The sequence below is a fragment of the Acyrthosiphon pisum genome, chromosome X (genome assembly GCF_005508785.2).
Source record: "Acyrthosiphon pisum isolate AL4f chromosome X, pea_aphid_22Mar2018_4r6ur, whole genome shotgun sequence".
NCBI lineage: Eukaryota > Metazoa > Arthropoda > Insecta > Hemiptera > Aphididae > Acyrthosiphon > Acyrthosiphon pisum.
This window is the reverse complement of record NC_042493.1, coordinates 95592730-95595888: the sequence shown is the minus strand read 5'-3', so window position 1 is coordinate 95595888 and position 3159 is coordinate 95592730. Positions and strand designations below refer to the sequence as shown.

The 3159-nt window shown below is 29.9% G+C and overlaps 1 protein-coding gene across 1 annotated transcript; it reads right to left on the bottom strand.

Annotated features, from left to right (window-relative positions):
* Positions 1 to 1114: 1114 nt before the first annotated feature.
* Positions 1115 to 2891, bottom strand: LOC107884326. Its single transcript, XM_016806142.2, has 6 exons — positions 2205 to 2891; positions 1904 to 2124; positions 1767 to 1842; positions 1459 to 1641; positions 1323 to 1394; positions 1115 to 1227 (listed from the first exon to the last, which is right to left on the bottom strand). The coding sequence occupies exons 3-6, from the start codon at positions 1838 to 1840 to the stop codon at positions 1221 to 1223; spliced, it is 336 nt and encodes a 111-aa protein (XP_016661631.1). The 5' UTR covers positions 1841 to 1842; positions 1904 to 2124; positions 2205 to 2891; the 3' UTR covers positions 1115 to 1220.
* Positions 2892 to 3159: the final 268 nt, after the last annotated feature.

Here is a 3159-nt window from a genome sequence, read left to right as displayed (position 1 = left end):
GTTCAGTCTTCCAAAATAAATTAGGAAGTACAACTACCTTAGTCATTTCAAAAAATAATCCCGTTTTCATCCATAGTAAAATCATCAGTATTGCAGTTTTTTCTTTTCTCAATTGGTTCCAAAGTAATGGACAACAAACTATTAGATATAATCACCAATATTGTAAGGTAAATTGTCATGGAAGTATTATCTGTATTATCTGAAAGAATATTTATTTATTTAGTATTTGATTTTAATTTTGGGTTTCAATTACAAGTTAAAATGTAGTTTAGTAAGAATTTTTTACATAGTACCTTTTAAATTATTTTTTTTTCTTCTGACGACTGTGCAGCAGCTTCATTTTCTATTGGGCTTATGAATTGATCTTCACATGTACTCAATGTGTCAGCCACCTCATTAACTGGCATAGGCAAAGCATTAGGTGCTAATGAATTGAAAAAAGAATTTTAATTTTTAATCATTGTATAGATTTTAAATACTATTTTATTATAAAATAGAAATATAACATTATACAAAGATTATTCAAAAAGACATTTCCAAGTTATTATTTTGGATTAACTGATTTATGAGGGAAAATTACTATGTCCCTTTAAAATTTAAACACATAATTCATATAAAAAAAATATGTTAGTATTATAAACTGCTAGGTTGCCTATTTTTCTGGATTACAAACGAAACTGATAGTAGCATAAATCAACCAAAGATGTTCTGTACAATAAGATGCAGTTACTGCGTCTTTGTTGAAAATTCAGAAAAATAGTAGGACTAGTTTACTTTTCACAAAAGACCTTGACACTATAGCTATATGCTTAAATGAATCACGCAGAATCCGATTAATTACAGCAGATATTATACACTAGTAGTGGCTAAAAAATGTTTCCCAAGAGTTTTACAAAAAGAATAAACACATTGGTGGTCAAAGTACTATTTTAATGATATAAATGGACAAGAATAATACTCATGTCTAATTAGATGCATTAAATTACTAAAGAGAAACCAAGACCAAAGCCCAACATATTCAATAAGGAAAACATGGAAAATCATAAAAAAGATAAAGATATCAGGCTGTATTGACAATGCTTATTAAAAGTATTAATACTTATTTACTCACCGCCATATTTTTATTACTCATATCCTCATTTTTTCTAGTAAGTGTAGATGACCGTCTTGATTTAAAATTATTTTCAATAGCATTTTCAATATGTTCCTCTTTTTAAAATTCAGATTCTATGCAATCACTTTCATCATAATAAGCCAAATTTATAGATTTTCAAATAATTGTAAATACAAAATCAAGTCTGATACAATTTTCATTAACTCACTGTATAATATTTTGTTCCATCGGTAAAATTACATTATTTCCAGTTTCAACATCATTACTTTGAGTAGCATAACTATACAAAAATAAAAATACCATTGAAAATGAAAAATTAAATTATAAAGATCCAGTAGTATTACTTAGAAAGAAAACCATTTGGATTATAAGGTAGGGGAATAGCATTTGAAAATAAAAATCGCTTTTTTCCTGGCTTATAGTTTTCTTCTAAAAAATCATCACTACATATACGTTGCCAATCATGACAACGATCAATCCCAAAAACTTTAAACCATTTTTTCTTCATGTATGCATTCTTTGGAAATCTATATTAAAACAAATATCAATGAATACAATAAATTGCTAATGTTAGGTTAGGAACACAAAGTACAAATTAATAAGCGAAACAACAGTTTGAGCGAGTAAATTTCTAGAACCAATTGATACTCACCCATGATAAATAACTCCTGGACGATTGACCTTTGTGTACTTAGATTTATTGCCGCACACTATACACTTGTGCATTTCTATAACATAGTATTATATATTAGCTATTATCAAAAATAATTGATATAAAAGTGCAATCACCGAGACTAATTTGACAAGGCGGATATTGAAGTTAGCCTTATCGGTAGACAGTTATCTGTATTGTACGCAGTTGGAACTTAGAAAAGAGAACTCGATCAATGAACATGGGTAGTCTCGATCACTCAATCTTGGAATGTATACAACACCTGTATTCCGGTATCCTATAGACCGATGATTGTGTTTTGAGGTGTAAGTTTTCTCGTGGTAGTTAATCCAGTCATCTATAGAATAGTCGGGTGGTTAGGTATCGTGTGTCGTATTTTATAAAGGTATTATAGTATGGTTTAGGTATAATACATACATAATATGTCTACTGCAATCTCGCCGAGTACTGTACAAAGCACATGAATGAAACCAAGAAAAACATTACTTTTTGATTTCACAGTCACAAGTTTGATGATATATTATTTGTATTATTGAAAATAAATGCTTGAAAAGCGCCTATTTATTATTTAGCCAGACAAACACACACGGCAAAAAAATAATAATATCCTTTAGAACTTAAACTACGACGAAAACAAAAGACAACCGACTAGTGAATACGTTGGAGCTCCTGTAATCACGGTCTTTGATTATAAATCAGTAATGAGTAGGTACTTATTCGTTCCATCGGTACATATTTACAAATTACCAAATGGTCCCCAACAGTAGGAATTCTGTTCGTTCTACCTCCACGGACGCTGTACCATTCTACTATCTAAAGCATTAGACATTTACACGAGAAAAATTACACATGAACAATAATTGTAATAATTATTATTACGTAGAAATGAATAAATCGGGAAAGTATTTAACGGGAATAAAAAAAAAATCGGAAAAGTATTACGTACTTAGGTTATAATCCGGAAATTATTAGGTAGGTAGGTACACAAGAAAATATTATACAGGAAAGTAGGTAATAAAATACCTTACAAAATAACATAAACATACCTAAAATTCGAAAATATAATGCTGGAAAATACTTTACTGAAATTATTTGAACCAAATTCATAATAAACGTAGGTAGGTACCCAATTAGGTGCCTAATAGGTAGTTAGGATGAAGGCACTTGAGAACATCACTTATTGCCCACCTTATTCAGTCGCTTGTCGGGTATGATACGCTGTTAAAATAGTATTTTTTACTTACCTACATAGTATAAGTACAGCTACACGGTATTACAGTATAGGTACTTTATGTCGAATGAGCCAACTTGGGGCCAAAATATTATTTTATAGTTTCACTTCCATAACGGTCTCTCGTTCTCGAGAGATGAC